This window comes from Nymphaea colorata, chromosome 1, assembly GCF_008831285.2.
Source record: "Nymphaea colorata isolate Beijing-Zhang1983 chromosome 1, ASM883128v2, whole genome shotgun sequence".
In the NCBI taxonomy this organism is placed as follows: Eukaryota; Viridiplantae; Streptophyta; class Magnoliopsida; order Nymphaeales; family Nymphaeaceae; genus Nymphaea; species Nymphaea colorata.
The window spans coordinates 36,313,140-36,338,893 of record NC_045138.2 but is presented as its reverse complement, the minus strand read 5'-3'; the positions used below and the strand labels follow the sequence as shown (position 1 = coordinate 36,338,893).

Below are 25,754 nucleotides of genomic sequence, written 5' to 3'. Positions count from 1 at the left end.
ATATAAGATTACAGGAAGTCCTGAAAGAGTGTATACGTGCTTCTGTGTGTTTCTTCGTGCATAGTGCGTGCGTTTGTGTGTGCTTTTTCGTGCATGCGTTTGTGTGTGCTTTTTCGTGCATGTGTGCGCGCATTTGCGTGTATTAATTACATCTTGTTAAGAAATTCGAACACAATCAAAAGCTGGTTACATCTTGTTAAGAAATTCGAACACAATCAAAAGCTGGTTCTCCTCAGACGAAAGAAAGTGCCAATCCAATTGATATTCAATTCACAACCAACGAGACTTTTCAACAGCTACAGCCTACATACCGGCATAAGAAAATGTTTTAAATGGCAACAAGCAGGAAAAAGGAAAGCACATTTATTCTACCAAAATCAAGTACTTTTTGTCTGTCACAAAGACAGATTCATGATGCACAACACATGGAAAAACCATATACATGGATCCCCAAGCTAGGCTCTCTCCACAGTCGCCGTAGCTATCCTCAAGAATTTGATGAATTGAATGAAATAATCCACAGCCGATCAATGAAGCTAATCTCTTCGAAGAAACCTTGCTGTAACCCAACAATATTACTGAAAAAGAAGCCAATTATACAAGTGGAATCAATGAATGAATTGGGGCAAAACTGAATAGTACTGAAATATCTTCTGGGTTATTTCACATCAAGCCCATGCATGTGTAAAGACTATTAAAGAGTGTTTCAGCTCCGACGAATGAGATGTACACGTGTAACTATAAGCTTCTAAAAAGAAAGCCTTCGGCCACATAGATGCTTCCATGATACTGGCAACAAATTATTAGTAACTTCAGATATTTGCAAGACTGACCAGATTGATGCCATAAGCTCAGCCGTTCAATCGACAAAACAATCTCATTCCTGGTCAACAGATTTGAATCATCCTCATTCCAAATCATGACCTCAAGGAATTCAATGGTATTGAATTGGGTTTAGCTCTGCCTGTCATCCGTGTATGAAAAACATGGTGCAGAACTTCAATCGTCAGGATCCATCTCTTCATCCTGCTCCCAAATTCGAGCAACTTCGGGTTTGATGTCTTCCTCAGGTTCATGTTGGTCATCGAGTTCATCATTAGTTGAAGTTTCTCTCTCATCCGCTGCTTCCTCCATGCCACCATATGCACCTCGAACAGTCAACAGATCATGCAGCATCCTTGAAGGGCATTCATCCACTTGGCCATGTAACAGTTGGTCAACTGCAGCTCTAGTTTGATTTGAGTCTCCACTTAACTTAGCAGCACTGCACAAGCACTCTGGTAGGGGGTATGCTAGAAAATTTCTTGGCTTTGCCCTTAAGGATTCCCGCATCAATCCATCTGCCCCTACACTCTGGTTGAGAAGCTCTCGAACAGTAAGAGTCCAGTTCCACTTAGGAGTGTACAGGCGCTCCCTTATGCTGTCAATTAGATTGCCCATCACCTTCCTGTACGTGAGTTTGTGCATGAAAAGACAGGCAACAGCTCCTCAGTTTTGAACTCTAAGAACCAAAAACATAAAGGCAATTTTAAGCCAACTTGTGAAAAAGGACTGCATACAGTTTGAGGAAAATAGTCAGATCTACTTCCTCAGTTTCCCATGACCTTACTAATAAACTTGGAAGTCTCCGAGAAAATGAAGAAGGAAAAAAGGGGCTGCTCAGAGCACAACCCTGCTGTAGGTCTAGCCTATACTAGGCCTTGCGATAGGCAATCTTTCAGAACCTGACTATAGTTTGTGTCTTAAAAGAGACTAACTTAAAATAAAGGGTGTCTTCCATAGTCACAAATAGCGTCTCAGAGTTTTAATCGGCAAGGTTTTTCTCGGGTATAATATGGCGAGTTTGAAAAAAATGAAAAAATATGGTAAATTTTTAAAAATTAAAAAAAAAACTAAAAATTAGAGAAAAATAAAATAAGTGAGAAACTAATAACACAAACATCAAAAGATAAGTAGATTTGCAACAAATAAAAAATAGAAAATGAAAAGAAACCTGTTTGGCATTAAAAAAACTGAAAAAAGTGAAAAAAACGCATTAAAAATGGTTTTTTTCGTTTTTAACATTTTTTCAAAAAATGCGTTCTTTTTTTTTTTAAATGGCCATTTAATTTATCGCATTTTTTTCACATTTTTCTCGAAAAAAAAGCGTTTTATTAATTTTATCCAACTCCCAGGTCCCCACTCCATCACAAGCACCAAAACCCATATCAAACAAGATTATATTTACGGAAATTGAAGATGGTCTTTTAGGAAAAACTGAATAGCATTATTTGCCTAATCAAGAACGTGAGGGTGATAGTTACCATCAATCACATGTCTAGCAGTTATGATTTCATTGATATTCTAATAAACTGAGGGAGGATGGTCGGTTACCTGTCCGGCCGATATGTTTTAGCTGCTGCCAGTTCATACAGCCGATGGCCCATGACCAGACTTGCGAAGTCAGGCCAGTTGCTTCCATCATTATCAAATCCAGGAAAAAAGGCATCTGCTTCAACAGAAACTATATAATCAAGGGCATTCAAAAGTAACCGATGTGCTTGTTTTCTTAGATCTATTGGGGACGGTTCTGGTTCTGTTGGTCTCCTGGTAATCCAGCCATACCATCCTTCCATCTCATGTGCATATATTCTTCTTGCTGGAGGAGGAGGCAAAGGCCTGGGCCGAGGTCCTGCTTTATTCCATTCCTGTAGTTGTTTTTCTTTACTGACCTCAGGCACTGGTGGTGGCAAATCTAATGGAAGAGTTGTTTCAGGACCAAATAGGCCCAACAGTTCCTTCTTGCTCAAAAGAGTAGACCGATCAACAAGGTTGTTGAACATTGTCCGAAATGGAATGAGCACCCGTTGACCACCAAATACCTCTGCACCAGCTAGATATATTATTGTGTCAGAGGGATATCCTATTGCTCGCAGAAGAATACCAACCTGCCGATGGGAGCAACATAATCGTTATAACATGAAAAATTATGCTCATGGCATGATCAAAATGCAATTCTAGAAGAATTGAAAATGACCAAAGATGCCATACAGTTTTACTGCATGTGGAACAAAGAGAAAACAGGAGAGAACGAAAAAATTTTCACCTTGTCTTGGAAGGCAAGACTTATTCAATGTTGAGATACATACAATTTCTCAAATAGTACATAAGATGGCAGTATTTTTCAATGAGAAGCACAGTTGACCGTGTCTTAGTGTGTTCCTTTCTAAGTATATTAGGGTTAAAACCTTGTCAACAAGGTGATCTCTAAACTTGGTAGTCAACAATCAGGCACATGCTCAACATAATGAGTAACAATTATTTTGGAAGTTCTGGCTGTGCCTTCTTCACAAGAACTTTCAGGTTAATATTTCCATAAACAAGGAAATTCACCATCAGCAATTATTTTTCTATTCACCTGAAAATAGCAGACCTTTGAGAAAGCAACCAAAGCAACCAACATTAGGAAGAAAATTCAGGAAATGTTCAACATTGAAAAGGACAAAAAATAGAATGAAGAAAGGTCCACCTCGAGAAGGCAATATTACAGCAAGATGGTAATATGCAAATCCATCATCACCATGACACAAAAAGTACCAGCAATAAGATCTCATGACCAAAATCAAGTGAAGGCAGAACATTTTATACAGCTATCAAAGACGCAGTATAAAGCATGTTATTTTGAAAATTTCAAAAAAAATTCTAAACTCGATGGAACAGATCCCTTCTTATCAAAGGAGTGCTTTGGAGAAGTTCTTTTCCTACAATTTGATTCTGGCTAAGTGACTAGAGGCATGGTTACAGGTGGTGTGTTTTATGAAGGGTTGCAAAAATAAAGTATTAGCCATTAGGTGATGCTTCGTGGGGCAGTCCCCGGTGGCATCCGGGGGTAGCAACCACCTCCTGAGCAAAAAAAAAAAAAAAAAAAAGTTGCCCTGTGTAGTGGCTCACTTATTCTATATATACACCCCCTCCACCCACAACCATGTTTTCTTTTTTCTTTTTTTTTTTTTGGGGGGGGTGGGGTGAATGCAGCACTCACACCCGCAAACACCCTGCACCTGTGTTACACGGTTCAGAACCAGAACATGAATATGTTCAATCACATCTTTAAAAAAATTAGTAGAAATCTTGGTTTTTCCAACTGACTTAGGTTTCATCTGGTAAACAAGAGTGTACAAAGAATTTCAAGTAGCTACATACAAAACTTGGTGGAGTAAATAGCTTCTTTGTGTGCTAACTCTCAAACAGAAAAGAATAAGCTGCAAATGAAGCCCGTGCAAAACAAATGTCTAATAGAACTCACCTCCTCTGGCATGAGGGGACAAGAGCCATTTTTCCGTGGTACTTGTGAATCAATAGTTCGTTCCCCAAAAACGATCTTCTGTTTAATCATCTGAGCCCTTCGGTACTGTATGAGCTCAGTATGAACATCCTAAATTAACAAAACCAGGCAAAGAAAAACATCAACTAAGTATCATAACCTCGTGTCACAGAGTGACATGTAATGCGGAACCAAGCTAACCTACTGGGATGAATGCACATAAACGATCTTAACATTTAATCATCTGAGCAGTTGAATACTGTATGAGTTCAGTATGGACATCTTAAATTATAAAAGCCATATAAATAAAAACGTCAACTAAACATCACAACCCAGTTTTGCAGAATGACATGTAAAGCAGGGCTCAGTTAATCTAACCATACTAAAGGCACATATTAGCACTTACATAATACCAATTCAAAAAATTATATGATATATACTAAAGTTTCTACACCAACATCACACTACCACAGTACACCATCAGTCTAAGTCCTAACCATCATCACAAAAAACATGTACAGGTATTATACGGCGAGAAATTTCTTGAGTATAATACGGCAAAGTTATATATCTCGGGAATATCTCCGGAAAATCTCGGCAAATTTTTAAAAAATTTAAAACATTAAATAAATCCTGAACATTATAAAAAAAAATAAAAAATCATAAAAAATACGAAAAAAACGCGTATAATACACGCTTTTTTCACGTTTTTAAATTTTGGCATTTTTTCATGTTTTATACGGCTGACTGTGTTTTGGCGTATTATACGCGCCTTTTTCAAATAAGATGCATTTTCTGTGACAATGGACTCCTAACCCTCTCTTCAAGACCCACGCTTCCTCATGGACCACTCACCATATCCATACATGAAAATAGATATACAACATGGAGCAATTCTTTCACTAATGCTTATGCCATCGAAGTTTCATTATGACAAAAGAGAAAGAGAGAGAGAGAGAGAGAGAGATGTTTGTGTGTGAAAAACAAAAAAAAATGCTAATTAACCTGAAAAAGTTCAGCACAGCCATGGTATGCTAGTGTTTCCCTAATTAGACCACTATGGTAAGCCAGATAAGGTTGCCCTGAAGCTCGTAACCTGAAAAGAAAATGTAGTTTAACAGGTAAGCAACAAATAGAATAATAAAGGTACATAACCAATTCTTTGTCGAACCATAAATCACATACACTAGCCCTTCATTCACATAACCACAATCTTTATCAGCTTGATTAACAGAAAAGACTTCACAAATCCCAATACTAATATATGTACATTTTTAGATTATTACCTCTGCACCAACCGACGTCCAAGGTCTTCAATCTCAGAACGGAAACGAAGTGCATGGAATGCCACTCGGCATCTAAGCCTTTGATACTCTGCCATTCTTTCTGGAAGAATGGACTGCAAAAAATAATAAGCCATGACCAGTCAATATACCAAAATAATGGCTCATCAGACCATGCGACTACATGGCCCATGCACCAGAGATTGACCATTTTAAATTTCATCACAGAAGTCTATCACAGGACAATGATGCAGCTAAAATTTGCAACCAAAACCTGCAGAAGATCAGTAATCTTCCTAGTTCCAGCTCGCATAAACTCGTATCAGTAACGTGCATCATATTTACCCTATACCTAGATGAGATGGAATTCATAGTTTCATACCCATCAATACTGCGGTAGAATTTAAGGCATCAACCAAATGGGTTGATAGCATTCATATCGGTATTACTAAAAGATTAATAAATAATGGGTTTTTTATCCTTTAGAAGAAAATCTTTAAAAACATGAACAACTTGAACTGATTCTTAGGAAAACATCGGCATAAAATGAGTTCAATTTATGTGAATGAATGCCGTCATTAATAAGATGGATAATCACTATTTCACACACCTCCATCAATACACTAGACGTTGAAAAGCTCAGGTAGATTATACTATATCCAAATTAACTTTTCAAATTTCATGAATCTGACATATTTTGTGCGTGCATGTCTGTGTGTGTGTATATATAAAAATTGGCCACAAACAACAAAAAAATTAAAAATTAAAAAGCTTTAATTCTATCAGTCATTCAATAAAAAAGAAATCAAATTGATTGCCACACCTGTTTTGAAGAGTCTGAGTTACTTAGCTATCAAACATAAAACTTTGAGAGAGAACTCTAGTAGAACATTTCCAACTTTCCATGCATGGCTCCTGACAAAGACCAAGCACAGACGCATTTGATCTTTTAAGAGGACAATATACTTATTTTCAAGGTCAATCATCCTTGCAGATTCTGAATAAGAAATCTTTCCCCTCAAGGCTTTGACCTGTACTTCCATCTAATTCACCTACTACCGAGAGGCTTTATCAGGAGAAGTTAAAGGCCCAGCAAAGATGCTTTTTTACCTGAAGGCATCCTCCATCGTATATCACAAGCTTGACAACTTTCATTTCCTTCAATTTTGGCAAAACCTCATTCCTGTAAAAATTTGGACGAGCCGATCGTGGTGGTGAAATTGTGGGGTATTTCATTTTTTTCATTGCATCCTTCATGTCATTAGGTAGGCTTTTCACAACAACAACATCCTTTGCAAGTGCTGATGTGAAACGATCCTCATCGTAAATATATGAAAAGCTCTTGAACTTATAACTGCAAAAAGTTGAAAAGAAATGGGGGACCAATTTACAAAGCAGACAAGATCAGAAGAGAAAATAAACCAAAAACTATAGGCCACAAAACCTGATCCCTCTTGAACGGGTACTCTCTTGTATCTCTGGAATAACAAGTGTCGCATTTAGCATCCTTGCGACAACAACAACATCACAAATCTAGCACATTAAAAAGCAAATATCAGTCCACAATCTGCTTCACGGAACAATGGCCTTATAGATGCAAATCTTACCGAAGATCTTATCTTCTCAAATCCACCATATATCTTAACAAAAATGAAACCATTTTGCTTAGGAGGACCTGCCACAATCATTTCAAAAATAAGGACAAAATGGATGAACAATAAATTTTAAGCAAATATATCTCAACGAAGTGGCAGTGACAGCACACGTTCTAGTAAATCGACAAGTTTAATGGATGTAAAGAAGAATAACAAATACAGAAAACAGGGCTACCTTAACAAAAATATCAGTTGTTCCCACCGCTACTAGTAAACCATATCGCAAACTCAGAAATTAGCAACAAGTATTTCACTGCATTTAGTTTGTTTGATTCCTTGGTACCCTGAAAATATTATATTACATACACATATAATTAAGTGTGCACTTCCTGTTCCACTTCCCTTTCCCCACCTCCAGTTGTTTTCATTCAATGGATGAGAATAAATTGGAGAAAGGACCTTCTTCCTGAGCAACAAACAGGGGAATGGTTTCACTGCTATGTTTGGCGTCAAAGAAACACATGATTTGTTGACCAGTCCTCCCTTGGCTCCATTGGTAGGTACGGTATGCTCACTATGTCGAACTAGGGTGAGTGGCTCGTCCATCTGAAGAAAGAGATGAAGCAATTGAAGTAAAGAGCTTGCTTGGGGGTTAGGCCTCCTACCTTTATTTCAACAAAATAATTATATACAAGGGAAGGCCAGAAAAAGACCTTAACAATAAGCACAAAAGGATTGGCCCAACCCTTCACCAAAAAATTTTTTATAGAACATAGCCTACAAGCTATGTATTTACATATTCAAGTCAGCGAAATAGTCGTGAAGGTCATTGGCATGATCCTTGTCAACTGTAGCAGCACCCTGCTCCACATAAATTCTCACCTGAACTTGATCAAAACACCTGCTCCAACCTGCATTTGTCTAATTTTCTTTACCCAATCTTTGATAGGGGAAATGATAGCATAGTCGCCACCATGTTCCTTATGGAATCTGAGAATGCGCTCCAAAACTTCCATTTCTCCTTCGTGAATCTTTCCACGATCCTTAACAATCACCACACAACCCAGTTGCCCATTAACCGCATAGCTCAAGCCTGCAATTTTCGGTCCATGCCTGGTATTGGCTCTAGCAATGTTGATTAACCAGCCATTTCTAACCGAGCTGATGGTGTCTTCACAATAAAACCCAGTTTCCATCCAAATTCTCAGTTTAATTTCTGTCTCAGGAGGCCACTTGACAGAAGAAAAGCTATCCATGCAGCTCCTCCAAACCTCTTTCTTGAACTTAATGAGGTTTCAATACTGTCATGGAAGCATTTGTTCTTGAGACGCCACATGTTCTAGTAGACAATTAAGAAGGACATCCTCTAGCACTGATCCATCCACTTCCCCAAGATCTTTGCTTGCAGCCATCTCTTAAACTCATGTACAATCTCACCTTGGAGGAATTTAACTCTACCAAACTTTGCAGCAATATACCTCCAAACTTCCTTTGCTAACTTACATTTTATGAAGACATGGACATTTGTATCCTCAGCACATTGGCACAAAGAACAGTGGTTAGATAGCTGAACACCAGCCTTCTCGATCCTATCAAGGGTGGGGAGCGTACCTTCACAAGCAATGTAGGAATGCCAACATGGATGGGGCTTGGCTAGTCCATAGTTTCTTCTGCCACCATTCTCTAGTACCCTAGACTCTATACTTCTTGATAATCTCTCATGCCTTGAAGCTCTCATTGCCACCATCACTCCAAACCAACGTGTCCTCGGCATCACGTAGCCTAATGTTAGCAACGGACACTCCAAGATGCATAGCAATAGCAAGGGACTAGTTAACACAAAGTTGCTCTTGAATATTGTTTTTAAAATCACTACAAATCATCACGTATCCTATGTCACACGGACTCTTCAAAAAAGGGGTGGCACCCGTGTCGACACGACGTTGGTGCTGATGCTGGTACTGGTGTAGCACCAACACAGACCCCAATCGTTCTTTCTTATGCAAGTTCAAAATATTTTTCATTCTTTTTTTTTCTTCTCCATGCCCCTTTTTTCTTTATGTATAGTAATAAAAGTAAAAAGAAATGATAGATTAAGCTAAGAAACAAGCTAAAATTATATACATTACGAATACATACATTTATATATATATATATATAATAAATATATTGTATATATACACCCTCGCACCCAAATTTTTTGGGATACATCGCACCAGCACCTACACCCGCACTCACATCGCACCCGCACCATGCACTCATGTGACATAGCACGTATCCATTCCCATTGACCCTATGGAGGAGGACTTGCCGTAGCCATCGGTCAATCCAAAACCTGATCCATTCTCCATTTCCTACTTTCCACTCAACTTTGTTTTAAATCCAGCCCCATCCCCAATGCAATCCTTTCCAGCCCCAGCTTTGTTTAGGAGATCTTTTGAGTGTCCAAAGACTATGAGAGATCAAATATTTTTCCTTAAACATGTTCGCCCAAGGATCCTCACTGGTCAAAAGACGACTACAACTGCTGGCGAGCATCGCTCTGTTCACTTCCTCAAGCCTTCTTATCCCAACCCCTCTTTCCTCATTCCACAAGAACTTAATACAAGTTTGTTCGATTCTCCTTAATACGACCTTAGACAATCTAAAGGTCATCATCCAATAGTAAGGCAAAGTCATGAACACATACCGGATGAGGCATAGCCGGCCCGCGTAGGACAAGATCTAAGCTTTCCATCCATCCAACCTCTTCTCCACCTTAGTGAGGAGCGGCAAGCAAAGATCTTCTGTAAGACTCCCCAAGAACAGTGGTAACCCAAGATACTCTGAGGGAAGATCCCCAAATGACCATTGTAAAATACTCTGAATTTTCCACGTGGCAGTCGACTGTGGTTCTAGCAAAAATCTCAAACTTGTGCTTGTTCACCTTTATACCAGCAAAGCATTCAAAGTCCTGCAAAATAGCTTCTATTGTACTAATAGTTCTATTTGAGGCCTTAACCACCATTATCACATCATTGGCAAACAACATAATGCAACCATTAGGCCTCACGCGACAAATTTTAGGGACAAAGATATTTTTGATAATTGGTTCTTTAATGAGGCATCTATTGAACATTTCAATAAAAATGAGAAAAAGATAGGGGGACAAGGGATCACCTTGTCGCAGCCACGTCTCCCATCAAACTTCTCTCCCATCCTACCATTCACAAGAATCTCATAAGACAGTGAAGTTACACACTTCATGATTCTATCAATCCATCTAGAATGAAACCCCAAAAACTGCATATTATTGCTAAGAAAGCCCAGAAAACACTCTCATAAGCTTTCATCAAATTAAGCTTAAGACAACAGCCTCCTTTGTCCCAGAACTCCTCATAATTAATGATCTCATTAACCCACATGATGTTATCAAGGATATGTCTCCCTTTCGAAAAGGCTGCTTGGTTAACATTAATAATACGGCTCAAGGTGCCCTTCAACCTATTCACAATAACCTTCGCGATAATCTTAATATATATAGTGTTCCCTAAGGAAATGGGTCTGAAATCTTCAACGTTCTTGGAATTTTCTTCTTTAGGGATGAGACATATCATAGTTTCATTAATACTCTTAACCATTTTTCCAAACAAGAAAAATTCTTGCATAGCAATCACAACATCAGCCTTCACCATCGCCCAACACTCCTGATATAAGTAGTTAGGGAATCCATCCTGATCAACTGCAATGTCCTTATCTAAACTCCACACTGTTGTAGACACACCTCCTCCTCTGAGACAGGCTAAAGACGCTCCTCATTTTTAGATTTTGTGACCCTCACTCTGTTATCAATGTCTTCAAACAAACATTCTTGCACTTCATCCTTAGCTAGGACCTCCTTCAAATAAGCAGTGCACATTTCAAGGATCTGCACACTATGTACATACTATATGTCCACTATACTTCCTAGTCCATCTTTTCCTTTCATTTGAAATCTCCACTTGACTACCTTCAAAAACCGATACATAGTTAGCCCCTTTCTTCATAAGCATAGCGCCGGAGAATGAGTCTTCGGACCCAGCTGTGAACATGAACCCGGATGGGCCTTCCTGCTCACCAATGCTCTCTACAGCCGTCTCTTTAATATTGAAAAAAGATTACTCTGCCAATTCCCAGTATCATCAACCTTCTTTTCCTCTCCCTGGCCAAAACTAGCATTCTTCTCCCCCTTCATCCCTCTTTTATTGTACTTCTTACACTCATTATCACCAGCCTTCTTTCCATCCATCTGCTGTCTAGAGTTTGCACCCCTGTCTCCATCAGGGCGAGACGGACCAGCTTCTAGATGTTGAACAGGCTCGACTCTTCGCCCTTCAACCTTTTCAAGTTGGTGGCTAATCGCTGCAAATCTGTTAGCATGAAACTCCCCTCCACCAGACTCACTTCTTCGGAAACCTCCTCTGGCTTTCTTAACCACCAAAACCTTATGCCAAGGCTTGTCCTCTGCAGTTTTGCTTTCAAAGTTTCCCTTATTCTTACAAGCATCCTCATAGTGCGAGGTAGTGCCACACGCACGACAAAATCTAACCTTAGACTCATAGAGCACTTCCTGAAATAGCATCTTGGACTCCATGACTTCAAGCTTGATTTTGGCCACCGGTTTAAAGCTGAAAGGCACTTCTATGCACAACCGTGCTAATCTAAGCTTCTCCCCTGTGTAGAGTACATTCATCCGCCATAAAGGGACCAACTCTTCCTCATCTAGGCGTAGTTCATAACCTGGCTTCCATCGACTGGCAATAAGAAAACGGCCTCCAACAACCCATTTTATGCGTCGCAGGACCTCCGTGAGCTCTCCCTTAGAACCCACCCTCACCAAAAATCTCTCATTCCCAATGACAGAAAATTTAGGGCAATTGACATTCACCCAAAGCTTCCATAAAGCCTGAAAAAACATACCTATAATCCATGCCCGTATTTGATTTTCCACCATAGAACCTAGCCACCGCAGCAAAACATATGGCTCCTCCATTTTCTGATAAGCTTCAACAGGAAACACCACCTTTGGTTCATCACCAATCCGGTCTACACTCGCCACAAGCCAATCCTCAAGTTCTGGATCATCCCCACCAGCAACAACCCTCGCCCAGAGATGAAGCAGTCGATGCATGCATTTTCTTCCAACTGCTTTAACCCTACCCTAGCCCTTCATATCAGCATATACTCCATAAATTGGACAAATTTTCATGGGAATACCTTAAAGATAAAAAGATATTCCCATATGCTAATAATAATCTTAAAGCACCTAATGAGATGACCTCAAATATATCTTTATATGAATACCAAAATATGAGTGAGCTTAAAACAATAGCCATAAAATCCATCCCAAGCTCGATGTGAATATACAGCATACAGCATGCTAGATTTCAAATGCAAAAGTATAACAACAGATAGGTATAGATCTAAAGTAGGAAAATTCCCCCAAAACCTCAAAAACGGCATGAAGCTGTAGGAACAGCTATTCGTCATGATACAAAATCACAAGACCGTTAAGTAGATAAACAACATTCAAATGTAAAGAGCTTGAAGGATGCAAGCTTAAAGAGAAGCGTTACCTGGATACTTGACTCGTGGGCTTGCATATGGCAGCAAGGACTCCAAGGTTCTCGTAGTGCCCCATAACCTTCTGTATCGAGAACTCTGAAATGATGATAACCATTTACATGTTATGCCTGTATTGACTCTCAACCATCCAGTCAATAGTACAGCAAGAGAAGCAAGAATTATACTTCAACTATACCTGCCCCCTAAAGCTGAGGACGCGATCTCGTGTAAAAAAAATTGACGATTCACGATAATGAAATAGGTTCCCACCGGAATATTTAGCAAGAAGCAGGTGGACCAGTAGAGAAAATATTGATAATGTGAATCCGATGAGCGCTGCCCATTTGATCTTCGATTTGAATAACATCTCAACAGGTCAGGAGATACACGTTATTACAGCATGCATTTCCGAGAACAAAGAACGGGTACATATCCCCTGCATTACAAAACAGAAAGTGCACAAACGGAGCTCATCAAGTCACCACTGAGAAGCTGCACAAAGGGTTATCACAAGTTACAAAACATGTTGTCATGAGAAGATAAGTCATAAAAAACAACCACAAATTCTGAATAAAGTGCAACAAATAGTTTGAAGTTTGAACCCCCCAAAGACGAAAGATTCATTCCCCTCGCCCCTTCCCTACCCAATAAATGTAGGTCTCTACCAGCTCAACCTAAAAATCGTTAAACACGCTTTCCAACAACAAAAAAGTATAATTTTTATACGGCTTTTCACAAGCACATTATGCAATATACCATCCGTGAATTCACTTCAAAATTTACAAAGATAGTTTCCATGCACTATTTCATTCGAAATCAACTGGAAAATGTTCAGTTATTCAAACCCCCATCACACTGAGTCGGACCAAGAATAGCTTCAAACTCGGACATGTAAGGAACACCATCCAAAACCCACTAATGGACAGAATCGTTATTACATCACAGAACAACTATATAAAGGACACCACCATGCATATATTTGAGAACCATCAAAAAATGCATAACCTGGATGGATGGAACCAGGAAACTATGAGAAAGTACGGAAGAAGAGCGGGAAAGAATAGATGGGTAGAGCAATAACTCTCTTATCACTATAAAATTCACTGAGAAAATGCGACATCATGAAAGAAATTGCGGATAAGAGAGCCAAAAATATACACAAGCTAAAAGAAAAGCATACACATCTAACGATTCGCTTGCAGATAGAAGGTGAGGAACCATGGCATGCTCCGGTGATCGTCCTGCGCAAGAAACCGGAGATCCGGAAACCAATTTCGCCTGATTCTTTACTTTTCCTCAATCTCCCTCCAGTATAGCAGATCTTCGCGTTTGTGGGTGGCCAAGAAACCGGATGCTCGATCCGAAGGAGATAAAATAATGCCTCAGGACTGCTCCCAGCACTCGTTTTCTCGCCAGAGCGAAAGAGAGAGAGTCGGCGGGAGGAGAGAACGACCTTTCACCTTCCAGCAGAAGCGTAAGGAGCGATTTTTTGTTATTCAATTTTGTCCCTGAGATCTTGAGAAACGGAAGAGTGAAGACTAGTAAGGCTATGAATTTGCGTAAACAAAAGTTCGTGGTGTTTTCGTCCTACTCTGCGTTTTAACCGTTACGGGGTTAAAGTAAACGGCGATTAGGTTAAACGACGTTAAAATATTAAGAATAGTTACGGCAAGCCGAACTCCGTTGGCTCGGCTCGGCTCGGTTTAGTCTCTCCGGTCAAAGCCCAGATCGGATAGAAGACCTCGGACTATATCCCGTTATTTGTTATTATCAGCAGCTACGGAAATATCCCGTTATTTTCCATTTTTTATTGTAAGAAAAAATATACTTTTGCTTTTTTCTTAATCCTTTATATGCAGTCATTTAGGGGAGAATTTTCCTGAAAAACATATTCTTAATTACGTTGATGAAATATCTGAAGGTATTTAAATATTGACCTCATGGGGAACAAAAACTAAGCTTAAGTTGTGGGTGGTGCTTTTACAATCCGTATTTCACCAGACCCCATAAAATCCGTGTTTGATGGAAAACAGAAAATCCAAGTGAAGGATATTTATATATTTTGTGTGTTTAGATATCAGATGGAGGGATCTGGAATCCTGAGATCTTAAGTTGAAAGATTTTAGATCCATGAATTTCAACAACAAACCTACATCTATTGTTTGAATCAAATGTTTTTTTTTTTTTTTTCCCAAATCTAAGACAAAGAAGTCTTGGGACTTGTCCCTGAAACTCAGTGTTGATTAGTAACCCAATGTCTGTGCAATATCTTGATTCTTGTGCAGATAAAAGCTAGTAAACTCAGGAGTCAACAACTGGGGTCAACCCCATCTAGCTAACACATGGTCCAGTGAGACTCCAAAATTTTATATATGGAAAAATAAAATATTTGACAAAGTTTTTTACTATTGAAGCAACAGTGATGCTTTATATGACTTTATTCTTTATTTGATAAATTAATCTATTTTTTTTTTTCAAAAGCTGAGATTCGAACGAAGAAAAGCATAAAAATTCAAAATATGGATCAAATTCTTCAAGGGTTTAGAATTGGTAGTCCCGTGATCGTTGGTTCATGTAATTAGTGCTGCCCATAGAGAAACCTTAATTTAGGGCATTTTGTTGACTGCTACTGGTAGTACTGAAGAGTCAACAACTAGGGACATCTCCTTATCTTGCACATGGTTATCTAGGCTTATATGTAATCCAGTCAATATCATTATAAAATTTACTAAACTATAAAATGTTGATTAACTCAATATATATTTTTTGTGAAAACATTGTTAACATCTACAAGATTAGAGTTTGGTGAGAAAATATTTTAATAATTATGAACATTTTTGTTATATAGTATTAGTTTGCATTTTCTTGTTATTGTTTTTCTCTTAACCATCCATCATGATAAATCTGACGGCTCTAGTTAGTGAGTTAGGTGCCTCTGAATAAATAACTAATAGTCACCATTTATTCACTGACGCGATCTTATGTATAAGATAAAGGTTTTTGTTTATTTGGAAAAAAAAAAATAAATACATATAAATATCAGCCACTGGCTAGTGAGGTTCTTTCCGTGAGATGGGGATTCCAATGGGTCAATTAACTATATTAGTTCAGTCAGATTCGATAAATAAAATATGATATCAAACCTTATCTGGTTTGGATCTAGCTTGCACATAGTTTACTGGTGGTTTTGTTTAGCCACTTGTGGGTTTGCGTTCGCAATTACCCACATAGTACTATAAGTTTTAGTTATTTACATATTGGTTATTCCCAAATCACTTGTTTATTTATATATTGGTGCCCCCCAATCATTTTACTGTGTTTTTGAAAAGGATAAATTTTTTTGAATTGGTACCCTTCAATAAAAAAAAAAAAAAAAAAAAAAAAAAATCTCAGTTGGTAGAGGTTTCCCTTTTACATACCCAAGTGTGGGACCATAAATTTTCTAACCACAATGTCCGGCAATTGTAAGAAAATAACATGTGAAGAGAGCAATTTTTAAATAAGAGATTAGATCTTGACAGTCCAAAAAGTTTCATTTATTTATGTCTTCATCAAACAATCGAATGTAAATTTTTATTAGTTAAGATCCTTTCTTTTTGTGTCAGCTAATCCACGTACCAATATCAAACATCATAAAAAAAAAAAAGAAAAAGCAAAAGACAATCTGTTTGTTGGCAGAGGAAGGACTTGAGAATTTTGTAAATGAAAACTTTGGTACTTCCGCCAATCCCATGGTACATTTACCTTGTTTAAAGCGAGCTAAGCATTCACACACTATCTCTCATTTTTTAAACTAAGTGAATACAGGGACTTTATAGATTAATATAAGAATCATTGTTTGATATCATATATAAAATTACTTTACTCAGTATATATACATATATATATATATATATATATATATATCTTACGTCCGACCAGTGACGTGAGGGACAAGAATATACTATTTAAATTTAATTATCAAACATCATTTGGAATCCAAATTTTTTATGTAAAAGTTAGACTCGCATACTCGTGCAATTGATCGACGATCGGTTGGAAGAACCTAAACGGAATTCAGATGCGACTGTTGAATCCGGTTAATTTTGTTCTTGTCAGATAACGATTCACATTCAAAGCTCAGCAAACAGATTCTAATACAAGTATGATATCCGGGTGGGACGGAACCTGGTCCCTAGGACTAAGTGAAGCCAGTGAATGTAGACTCCAGTTCCGCTCCCGTGCGTCGGCCAAATTAATGGCCCATTTGTTTTCTCTGCTTCGATGGTACGTATGCTGCCCAGTTTTCCTGTCTTTCTCCATGTTTTTATCGTGTAAGACATATACATCTCTCTCTCTCTCTCTCTCTCGCTGCCCAGTTTTCCTGTCTTTCTCCATGTTTTTATCGTGTAAGACATATACATCTCTCTCTCTCCCTATATATATATATATATATATATATATATATATATATATATAGAAAGAGAGAGAGAGAGAGAAAGTTGGAAACTTTTCCATGATTTGTTCCATTTTGTTAGCAAAGAAAGTTGGAAAGAGCAGGGAGTTAAGAGGATAGTCTGCTTCTAACAGTGAAAGGCTTGTAAATGTGGAGCATTTATGAATGTATGAGAGGGAGTACAGATTTGACTACTATGTCAAAGTCTGAGCTCTGTCTCTCTCTCTCTCTCTCTCTTGGGTTAGATGTGTATTAATGGGAAATTGAATTTAAAGGGCACCCCATGTGCCCTACATCCCAACTGACAATAGGAGATGACTTTATGGCCATTAAAAAAAAAAAGGGGAGAGAGAGAGGGGAAGACTCAATGCAGAGAAAGGAGTTTGTGACTGAAGGAGTAAAGGCCAAGAGTCATAAATATCCACTATTACTCAACTGCTCAAGTGGACCCTTCTCTCTGATTTCATGATTGAAATTTAGTATACAGCTTCTCTCTCTCTCCCCTTTCAAAAATTGATAGAGTTTAAAGCCATGTATGGAAAAAGAGCTGACGTCTTAGATGATCGAATCGGATTCAGACTTAAAAAATGAGATTTATTCAGTTTCAGATTTAGTTTTGAACTCGAATCAGGATTTGTTTCCAATGTTTATATATTTTTTGAATTTTGCTTTTTAACATATCATAATGAACTTTAGATTCGGTTGTATATTTAAAATTCAAATTTGGGTTGGATGTGAAAACAAAGGGTGGGATTCATATCAAACTCATAATGCGTATTTAAAAATTGGATTCGAATAATGTTAATAGACTTTTCTTCATCCTCATTTTCCAAATTTCAATATGAATATGTGAACATCAGCTAAATTAGATACGGTACTCTCATTCGAATCCGGTCTGTTAACATCTCTAACTATGAGCCAACATACAAGATTTGTAGGAGCTGGACTTGACAATATTCGACCTACATCATGGTGCATTAATATGATGTCAAAGTTGCGAACGAACGACTGTAATGACTTGGGAACTTGTGCAAGCAGCACCTGCAAACTATTACTAAAAATTCAATGTTCTACATTCGTCTTGGTCAAATCTGATTATGCCGTTGTGATCTATACTGTTTAGACTCAAAATCCCACAGGGTAGCAAAATTCTGCGGCAACCCAAAAGATCTACCATGACAAATGTTTCAAAATTTAAATCTGATGGCAGTCCGGAAGTCTCTGCAGCAAAATCCGAAGTACAATTTTGGTGAACAAGAGACACATGAGAAGTTTTTCAAAGAGCACATTGGTCATTCCTATGTTAAAAACTGAACCTTCTGCCGGGTTGTTGAATATGATCGAATCAACTTAAGTACGAACCGATAAAGTTTCAACAGATTTTCTTTTAAACCAGGTGAGATAGCATCTTTTAACAATGACCATGCAACCATCAATTCAAGGGGTTAGCACAGCGTTCGTAAGTTCAAATATCATGTGACATCTTGACAGCATAGCCACATCACCCACCAGAAGAGTTGTTTTTCGTTATGTGAAGACAAAGAAACCATACCCACTTCGATTTACTGAAACCACCGTTCTAACGAAGCTGAAAGATCTAAAAGATAATTTGCAGCTCATGTTTTGACTCGGTTCTATTTCAGATCACGTATCGAATGCATCCCAAGATAAAAAAAAAAAAAAAAAAAAAAACAGGTGTTGCTCGGGTACAAACTGGAATATACCCATCTTCTCTTATATCTATGTAGATATGTACATTAAGGTATATCCGTGATTACACCTTTTTTCCTTCGATGAGTTCTCTACAAAGCTATGGGTCAACGAAATAAAATATAAAATCAAAGTAAACATTTTCTTGACATTGTAGTTCAATTGGTCAGAGCACTGCCCTGTCAAGGACTCAAGGCGGAAGCTGTAGGTCCCGAGCCACCGCGGTCCCGCACCAACCTGGGATCCTACGACTCGATTGCTTCATCTCTGATCTCTCTGCTTCTAAGGGGACCAGAGAGAGTAGTAACTTACTCCAAACCATTTTAATTCAAAAAACGGTGGAACGAACCAAAAGTTGTCCAACCATCTCATTTATGAGACGGTTAGATTTCAACTTTGTCCCCAAGCAGAAGACTTATCAACATCAATCCGAGTCAGGTCCAAATACATTAGAGACGCAGCTCGGGTAGACTTAAGGAGGCCCAGTTATGCCATTGATTCTACATAAGTTCTTAACCACATCGATCATCCATAAAAGGAAGTGAATTTCTCATTCCCATGAAAATTTCTCCAGAAATCCTTTACAACAAGGATACAGCTCATGAATGGGTCTCTCATCAGTCATTCCGAAAGTTGAAAAAAAGCATCGATTTACGTAAAAGTGCCTAGAAGAGAATTCCTTAAATGGCCTACCAAAAAATTTTCTTCTGACAATCAAGTGATATTTGTGACACATTTTTCAAAAACAAAGTACACTATGACGGACCTCCCGTTGAGTCTGATTGTTCTTTTAGTCGGTCCTTCCACTCCATCTAACGTTTCCTCTCCTTCCGCCATTTGTACACAGGTTGGTCTGTCGGGCAAACAAGCTCATCATCACGAAGCTTCCTTTTTCTTCCTTTCTTCTGATCAAAAGAAATCATAAAATCTTAGAAAGAACCGTGAAGTGTGGTGATTGCATGATGCTATATGTACAGGAGAAGAGAAGAACCTGCAACTCCCTCTGCAATGCCATGTTCATGTGCATCCTTTCTAAAGTATGCACTCTCTTCTTCCTGGCCTCCAATTCCTCATACGATGCAGCAGTTTTCCTGAATAGCATACACACAAGAATCTCACTAGAGGGCTTAGTAGCCAAAGGTGCTAGGCAGGCCTAAGCAGTGGACTTGCAAAAGGGTGAGCCTAACCGGCCCAAAAATGGTAAATGAAGGGGAAAAAAAGAGCAAGGAGGAGAACGAGAAGAAAAAGAAATGCAAGAATCAAAATCGAAAAAAGAAGAAAGGTAAAAATAGAATGAGGAAAAAGAAGAAAAGTTTTAAGACATTTTGATCACTTGGGAGCCTAGGTGGCCACCTAAGTCCCCGTGCTTTTGACTACTAAGCTAAAGAGAATGGACAGTCTTAATTACACTGTACACTGAAAATGAAGCAGAAGGAAAGGCTAACAGTTTGACAAATAAACTAGCCACAGGTGTTTATCAAGTTGTATGATTGGTTTTTCCTGAATTGAGCATTTAAAAGAGGACCACCTCTGGTACCCGGTTCAATGCAGAACTCACTAGCTGGAGTTTCTGAATCAGAAAACCAACAATCCAACTTTTTAATCCAAAGTAAAATGCATCTGGCTCCTAGATGATGATCATAGAGAAAATTTATTATTTCCTGATAATCTGATGAACCTGATTCTTCACAATTTGTAACTTTGCACTAATTTCAATTAGACTTTAAAAATTGAGGAAACATACAATGAAAAGTTCAGAATAAAAAGACAAAAAACAGATGATTGGCTATAATAGAGGAGAAAATGGTACTTTATTATTTCAGGCATATCTGCAGATCTAGAATGGGGAGACGCTTCTTTTTCAGATAAATGTGATCTTATCTCTTTAGCCTCCTCCCTAGGTCACACAGACAACAAACAAGAATTCTGTTAGCATCCAGCAAGATCAAAACCAATACAACAAGGGCCTAACTAGGGAACTGGCTGCCATCAGCAGGCACATATAGAAACCTGAGATTAAAGAGAACATGGATTTGACTTCCCCGTGAAGCTCATACCAGAAGTCAACTAGTAGTACCCTTGTCAAGCAAACAGAAACTTAAATTGGCAATTCTTTGTAACAAGCAGGAGGAAGAAAAGAAAGGAGGAGCGATTCTCTCCAAGGGTGTGGCACGCTAGGGTCATGAGACATCCATCTCAAATGTCTAATCATGATATGAGGTGTCACTTAAACTCCCTCTCCAGTCACAAGAGTAAGGGTCCAATGGTTTGACAAGTTGGGATGTACGAGACTCTCTCAAGAGACCCAATCATGTGTGCGATTAATGAGATATGCTTTTAAAAGCATGTTCATTAAGACGGCATCTATTCCCTGATGTGCAGTCATGACGTTTGGGATTTGGCCTTCATGCAATGCAAGTTTACTTCCAGATGAAAATATAATTTAGGGAACTAATCTGGAACCGGCCAAGGTAAGTAGAAGGTCCATCTCAAAGATTTTCCAGGCCATGCACAATGAGAACATGATCATCCACACAAGCATAAATTCATTTTTTTATTACCCTGTTACTCAAAAGTCCAAAAAATTCCCAGAGAAAATCTAAAACATTTAGAGAATGGGTTATACCCCTTCTAGTGAACCAGACTAATAAAGACAATGTCACCAAGACTGGACATTGATGACAGAACATAGAATACAGCCCAATCAGAGCCAGGCATATTGTGATGACATTAACCTGAATCAGGTGTACTGACTGATTGCTGACCTGAAAATAGCAACACCTAAGCAACCTAAACAATGCAAGAAAGATAGCAAAGGGATAAATAGTGGGCAGGTTGGAGAAGATGCTAACAGGCAACTGGAAAACCAGAATTCAACATGATGTCGAGCTCATTCTGCAGAGAGTCATAGTTTCATCGTTCAGGTAAAAGAACTACATTCAGAAGATTCAACACCAACCAAGACACACAACTCAGCCAGACAAAGAGACAGGTAAGAGGTATTCACCCAAACTGGATACAGCACATGGCAACCTCATCATAGCTCTTTTTCCATCAAGAAAGAAAAACAAATTACACTAAATCAATCAGGTAACATCAAACAGAGCTACCCGCGATAAACATCACCTTTTAACTACAATAAAGTCATAGAAAGAAACAGTACCTACTGACTACCAGCAGTTAGCTAGTGATTATTTAAAGTAAAGAATTCACAAGTTACTGCAATCTCCTGCCCCCAAAATTTTGAATTAATAACACGAGAAAGGAGTGTGGTGGACATTGCTGCATGACACATACTTGTTTCCAACTTCTATTGTCTAAGGGGCTGTATGCATCATCTCAAAAGAAAGGCTCCAAATTAGAAATCTGAAAAGCCGTTACCTATCATCAGCAAAATAAATGTGTTTACTTGCTGGACGATTGCCTAGATAATGCAATGTGGAGGACAATCTTTCAATTTTCTGGTAAAAGAAAATTAAAAAATCAGTTCAATTTCAAAAGTTGCATACGAGAAACACAAATATTTAACCAAAAAGAAAGACCTTCTTTTCACTCTGAGATTTCTGTAACACATAGCCCATGTCTTGAGTCTTCATCATCAAGAGTTCGTCAGCACTGTATTTGTTGGCTCGATTCCTGAGATACAGAGTCCCAAAAAATTAACTAAACATATCACTTAAAGGATCATTAGAAACAAAAACTATAATAGTTTTCATATTACTCAGATTTGTGTACTCCGTCAACAGTCCTTGTGTTGACCATCTTAAAATAAAATTCATCAGGGTTCTTGAATGCTGCTTTCTCTTTAAGTTTCTGCAAGCCAAGCAAGCACAACAATAAGCTAGACATACTTCACCAATGGCAACCACTAAGAGTGCTGTTTTGTTGTACAAAAAAAAAAAAAAAGACACCTGTAATGTGTCTTAGGGGTGAGTGGGTGTGTCCACGAGAGAGAGAGAGAGAGAGCCTACTCGGATTGTTTCCTCTTTTTTATGAAAGTCCCGAGCCCTTAGAACGTAGTCTTTATGTTTCTGAAGGAAACCAAACTTTTTCCTTGATTCTCTGCCGATAGTACACCAGCCAAACATTTTAGAACTATAACTATATAATAACAACAATCAGTAAGCAGATAAAGTGGTAATACTCACGGCTGATTCCGCTCCTTGTGAATGCGCCTGTGGATTACATTCTTCAAGGATGACATTTTGAAACTAAAAAGTGCAGGCCTCAGAGAGCTGACTTCTTAATTACTTCCGCTGTGCAAAACTACAGCATGATTAACCCAACCGTAACTGTTCAAAAATTTCTATAGAAAACAGAACTATAAGTTCACATATCTAACTAAAATGAATTGTTACGTACATGATGTGTGTATAATCCATCATGAACCGGGTTTAATAAAGCCCTGTAGTTTGGCCTGCCCAGGTAACAATCTCATCACATTCTGTAAAACTCAATAATTTAACCTGTTGAACTTCAGTCGAAAATCCCTCACGCTAAAGAAAATACAGTTGCTGTCTGATAGACATCTTGTATTTTTTACCTTCATACAATAAGCCAGATAAATTCTGATGTTATTCTGATGTTTGGCTCATCACATTCATAAAGTACACATGTGCATACTTGGGACATCTTTTATTGGGAGGCAGCCTAGCATGACAATAATTTCAAATACCAACAAGTTCCTAGCGCACATATGTTTTAAATCCGTATTTGGATTCAGGACCATACTTTGCATGTTTAGTGTTGCTATCTAGCACGATCTGACCAAGAGTTGTCCTCGGGCAAAATATTTCTATCAGACTCAGCTTGCTCAAACACATCCTATGTCTTAAATCTTCGCCATCAATAATTCCTCAGCGCTTTACTTGTTTGGTTGATTTCTAAGTCACATAGTATGTCCATCATGGCTAAAAAAAACAAAAACAAAAGCGTGCACTAGTTGTGGAAATACCTCGGTCCATCAGAGAGACAGAGAGAGACCTGAATCAAGGGGCGACAAACATTTCCTATAATATAACAACATATGATCAACAAATATTCTCTGTAGCACAAGAATCCATATAAACACTAACCCAATCCAAAATTTCTCACCAACAATCGTTAAAAGCAATTAATTAAACAATAAATTCTCAGTATAATACAAAATTGATAAAAAGGAATTTTCATTAATAAATCTCACCTTCTTGCCGCCCACTTTCTTCCTTTCAATCTCTCCCGTCGCCCCCCTTGTTCTCTCGTTCTCTCCTCTTTTTCCTCCACGCTCTCTTTCTCTCTCTCTCTCGTTCTCCCTTCCTCTGTAATTCTCTCAACACTCACTCGAAAAGAGGAGGGGAACGAGCACAATAAAACCCTTCCCTCCAAAATATTATATTTATATATAAATCCACCCATGAAAGGTACATAATTTTCCAAAAGCAATCTCAAGCTTTTAAAGTTCCCCAAGCAGCTCTTTTTCAGAATAGTATTTAAATAAATACCTGCATTCAGATTTAATTTTAAACAAATATTCTATGTTTAAAATATATTTGCTCTTAAAGTCAAATCTTAGTATTTTGTAATCTGGTTTGGGTTCGATTTAAATGTCAGGTTTAGGTATGTTAGTATTTATATTTGGACATGATATGTAACTTTTTTCAATTGGGTTTTGGATTTGGATATATGAACATCTCGTAAGCACGTATGGTAAAGAGTACATTTGATTCGAATCCTATTCACTGACATTTTTTTATTATGGGTCAAAACAAATATTTTAACATCAAATAATTTAATGGAACATATAAACATAAAGAATTTAACTGTGTCTAATATCATTTCATGTGTCATATAGTTGATTTTCTTAACGTCAGGTAGCCAACCCAAACAGTATCAATTCAGATAGAAATGATGTCGACATGCTTGACGCAGGGATGGGTCTAGGCCCGTAACTATGTTGACATTAGCAATGTCAGTTGTTTGGATTCAAATCAAACATTCGACTGAACTGCTCCACGAAGGTTGGATATGAAAAATATTTAATATCATCAAATTAAGAAGGCCATTCACACCTAAATGCAATAAATGACATCTGATCAAATCCAAACTTGCTTTGAATAAATATACAATCCGATTCAAATTCTATTCCAATAGTGTATCCAATGTATATACATTTTAAAAGTTGGTTCTGACGTATTATAATGCGGTTTGCAATTGATTGTTCGTCCAAATGCCAGAATCGAACATAGTTGTCAATTTAAAAGCAGGATTTGGATTTAATTCAAGGTGTGAATTTAAAGAACGCATTCAATTATTGTATAAATTAAATCCAATTTTCGATATAATTGGATTCGAATTTGATCGCAAGCTTTTTACCTAATAATAAGCCAGGACCGAGACTGAGCGATCATAACGAATTAAAAAAAAAAAAAAAAACACTTTTTTTGGCAAAAAAAAATCTTATTGCAGTAATTTAATTGAAATAATATATTTAATATAACAATCATAACAAGATGTGACAAGTCCAATATTTACTTAACTTGACAATGTCCAAAACATATATAGTCGGTCCGGTCCCTAAGAGCCAAGGCCCACCCAACAGGACCCACTAAGCCGAGCCTAGGTTTGAGTGGGCCCGAGCAGATAACCACCAAGTAGGCCGAGCGGGACCAGAAAGCGACCGACGAAGTAAGACAATATCCGCGCACCACGTGGTAAACATAGGACTTGTGGCCCCACCCCGCCACCTCAGAATGCCTATCCACTTGTACTTCCACATCAGCAGGGTCGGAGGTACTTGAATGCCCATCTCTTATCCAAAAACTCCTCATTTGGCCTCAACAGGACGGTCAAACTCAAACTAGACCGAG

At 38.1% G+C, this 25,754-nt stretch overlaps 2 protein-coding genes across 14 annotated transcripts; both read right to left on the bottom strand.

The window, feature by feature from the left end:
• Nucleotides 1-347: 347 nt before the first annotated feature.
• Nucleotides 348-14,293, bottom strand: LOC116253604 (protein EMBRYO SAC DEVELOPMENT ARREST 30). Of its 2 annotated transcripts, XM_031628516.2 has the most exons (11): nt 13,945-14,293; nt 12,961-13,200; nt 12,776-12,860; nt 7,194-7,261; nt 7,031-7,119; nt 6,697-6,940; nt 5,590-5,702; nt 5,309-5,399; nt 4,286-4,414; nt 2,374-2,927; nt 348-1,447 (listed from the first exon to the last, which is right to left on the bottom strand). In XM_031628516.2, the coding sequence occupies exons 2-11, from the start codon at nt 13,129-13,131 to the stop codon at nt 1,000-1,002; spliced, it is 1,992 nt and encodes a 663-aa protein (XP_031484376.1). In that variant the 5' UTR covers nt 13,132-13,200; nt 13,945-14,293; the 3' UTR covers nt 348-999. The 2 variants fall into 2 exon arrangements, with proteins under 2 accessions (XP_031484376.1, XP_031484383.1); XM_031628523.1 differs by lacking the exons at nt 12,961-13,200; nt 13,945-14,293 and adding an exon at nt 7,417-7,787.
• Nucleotides 14,294-19,437: 5,144 nt separating this feature from the next.
• On the bottom strand, nt 19,438-24,241 carry LOC116245273 (probable U3 small nucleolar RNA-associated protein 11). Of its 12 annotated transcripts, none has more exons than XM_031616989.2 (11): nt 24,092-24,241; nt 23,864-23,918; nt 23,272-23,353; nt 23,058-23,175; nt 22,881-22,971; nt 22,631-22,722; nt 22,452-22,545; nt 22,291-22,370; nt 20,720-20,806; nt 19,901-20,000; nt 19,438-19,814 (listed from the first exon to the last, which is right to left on the bottom strand). In XM_031616989.2, exons 4-11 carry the CDS (start codon nt 23,111-23,113, stop codon nt 19,722-19,724), a joined length of 693 nt encoding a protein of 230 aa, XP_031472849.1. In that variant the 5' UTR covers nt 23,114-23,175; nt 23,272-23,353; nt 23,864-23,918; nt 24,092-24,241; the 3' UTR covers nt 19,438-19,721. The 12 variants fall into 12 exon arrangements, with proteins under 12 accessions (XP_031472849.1, XP_031472870.1, XP_031472800.1 ...); XM_031617010.2 differs by having other exon boundaries at nt 23,058-23,165; XM_031616940.2 differs by having other exon boundaries at nt 23,272-23,326.
• Between the last annotated feature and the right edge of the window lie 1,513 nt (nt 24,242-25,754).

Coding starts and splice junctions, on each gene's coding strand:
- LOC116253604 (XM_031628516.2), bottom strand. CDS start 13,131: ATGTTATTCAAATCGAAGATCAAATGGGCAGCGCTCATCGGATTCACA. Junction 7,120..7,193: donor TTGAGAAGATAAGATCTTCG/GTAAGATTTGCA, acceptor TTAATGTGCTAG/ATTTGTGATGTTGTTGTTGT. Junction 6,941..7,030: donor ACCCGTTCAAGAGGGATCAG/GTTTTGTGGCCT, acceptor AACTTTTTGCAG/TTATAAGTTCAAGAGCTTTT.
- LOC116245273 (XM_031616989.2), bottom strand. CDS start 23,113: ATGTCATCCTTGAAGAATGTAATCCACAGGCGCATTCACAAGGAGCGG. Junction 22,371..22,451: donor AATCTCAGAGTGAAAAGAAG/GTCTTTCTTTTT, acceptor TTCTTTTACCAG/AAAATTGAAAGATTGTCCTC. Junction 19,815..19,900: donor CATTGCAGAGGGAGTTGCAG/GTTCTTCTCTTC, acceptor TCTTTTGATCAG/AAGAAAGGAAGAAAAAGGAA.